The sequence below is a fragment of the Phalaenopsis equestris genome, unplaced genomic scaffold, assembly GCF_001263595.1.
Source record: "Phalaenopsis equestris unplaced genomic scaffold, ASM126359v1 Scaffold000287, whole genome shotgun sequence".
NCBI classification, from domain to species: Eukaryota; Viridiplantae; Streptophyta; class Magnoliopsida; order Asparagales; family Orchidaceae; genus Phalaenopsis; species Phalaenopsis equestris.
Window position 1 is genome coordinate 659,776 of NW_018164729.1, and position 1,539 is coordinate 661,314.

General features: G+C 31.5%; 1 protein-coding gene across 1 annotated transcript in view; it reads left to right on the forward strand.

Annotated features, from left to right (window-relative positions):
• Positions 1-200: 200 nt before the first annotated feature.
• Positions 201-1,539, forward strand: part of LOC110025005 (sucrose transport protein SUT1-like) — a 2,667-nt gene continuing 1,328 nt past the window's right edge. The window contains 6 exon segments of the mRNA XM_020725233.1: positions 201-276; positions 377-461; positions 778-811; positions 960-1,059; positions 1,215-1,290; positions 1,407-1,539. The exon segment at positions 1,407-1,539 is cut by the window's right edge and continues 5 nt beyond it. Coding sequence (XP_020580892.1) covers positions 432-461; positions 778-811; positions 960-1,059; positions 1,215-1,290; positions 1,407-1,539 — 373 coding nt within the window. The 5' untranslated portion in view covers positions 201-276; positions 377-431.

Here is a 1,539-nt window from a genome sequence, read left to right on the forward strand (position 1 = left end):
TGTGGTAGGGGTGGAATTATTTGTAACCATTGGATTGTAATTGTGGTGGCACAATCTTAGCCATTAATTTAGGAGGTGCCACTAGTATAAATACGGGTGGAGTCTTTGAGTTTGTATCAAGCCAAGTTAAGGTGTTAAATAAGAGTGAAGCTTCTTCCATAAGTTGTTTTTTAGCCTTTGTCATTTCCTAAAAGCTTTTCCATTCCAACAGGTATTTGTAATTGCCTTCTCTTCTGACATTGGATATAAGTTAGGCGATACTCATGAAGATTGCAGGTAATCATACAATTAATTTTTGTTTATTATTATTAATAATATTATATAACTCAATTAAGTGCGTATTAATTACTTTTATGATCTGCGATTGAAAATATAGCATTTATCATGGTCCACGGTGGAAGGCTGCAATAGTCTACGTAGCTGGATTCTGGATGCTTGATCTATCAAATAATACAGTTCAGGTGATTGATTTTTTTTTTCTTTTTTAAATCAAGGGGTTATTTGGTCCATGCTAAGTTGATGCAGTTAATTTTCGTAAGATGTCAGTAAGATTTATGTTATTTGATTTTTTATTATTTTTTATATTTATATTGCTTATATTAAAGTACAATAACATTATTCATTAGATTTCATGACTATAAGATGTTGATCGATTAATTCAATGGCTCCTAATTCCTAAATGACGATACTATAGACAGTAATTAATAATTTTCTTCTTTTTTTTTGGTGAATTTAATCTTTATTTTTATTTATTGGCTGCCGCAAAATTTTCTACAGGGTCCAACTCGGGCTTTCATGGCTGATCTATGTGGTAAGTTATCGGATCTTATCATCCAACTCACATGGTCCTTTACAATTGTTTTGTTAACGAAAATAAAAAAACAAAAATTAAAATTTTCAGCTTTACAATCTAATAAAAGAATAACATATTTTCAATATATATATATATAACTTAACAGGGCAGCATGGATGGAGCGCAGCAAACGCGATATTTGCATCATGGATGGCCATTGGGAACATCTTAGGCTATTCTTCTGGTGCTAGTGGGAAGTGGCACCAGTATGTTTTAACATACACTTTAAATACATTTTAAATGCATGATTTTTATATTAATTTATCTCTTCGTAATTAAAGATGATATTTATAATTTCACTTAACTCACTAACAATGATCAATTTTCTTATAAAATATTTATATATTCTTAATTGGAACAGGTGGTTTCCATTCCTTTCCAGCAGAGCCTGCTGTGAAGCTTGTGCAAATCTGAAAGGAGCTTTTTTAGTTGCTGTGGTATATTTGTCTTACATAATCTGTTAATTACAGCTATTTGAAAATTAAACTCAAATTATCCAGATAATATATATATATACTTTTTTATTGTTTGAAATTTGTTTTGTTTTGAACAGGTATTTCTCCTGTTGAGCGTCACCGTGACGTTGATTGTGGGCAAAGAAGTAGCTGCTCGGCCATCTACAGATGAAGAAACGTTTGGCTTAATTGCAATCTTCAAAACGGTCAAGAATCTCCCACCAGGAATGC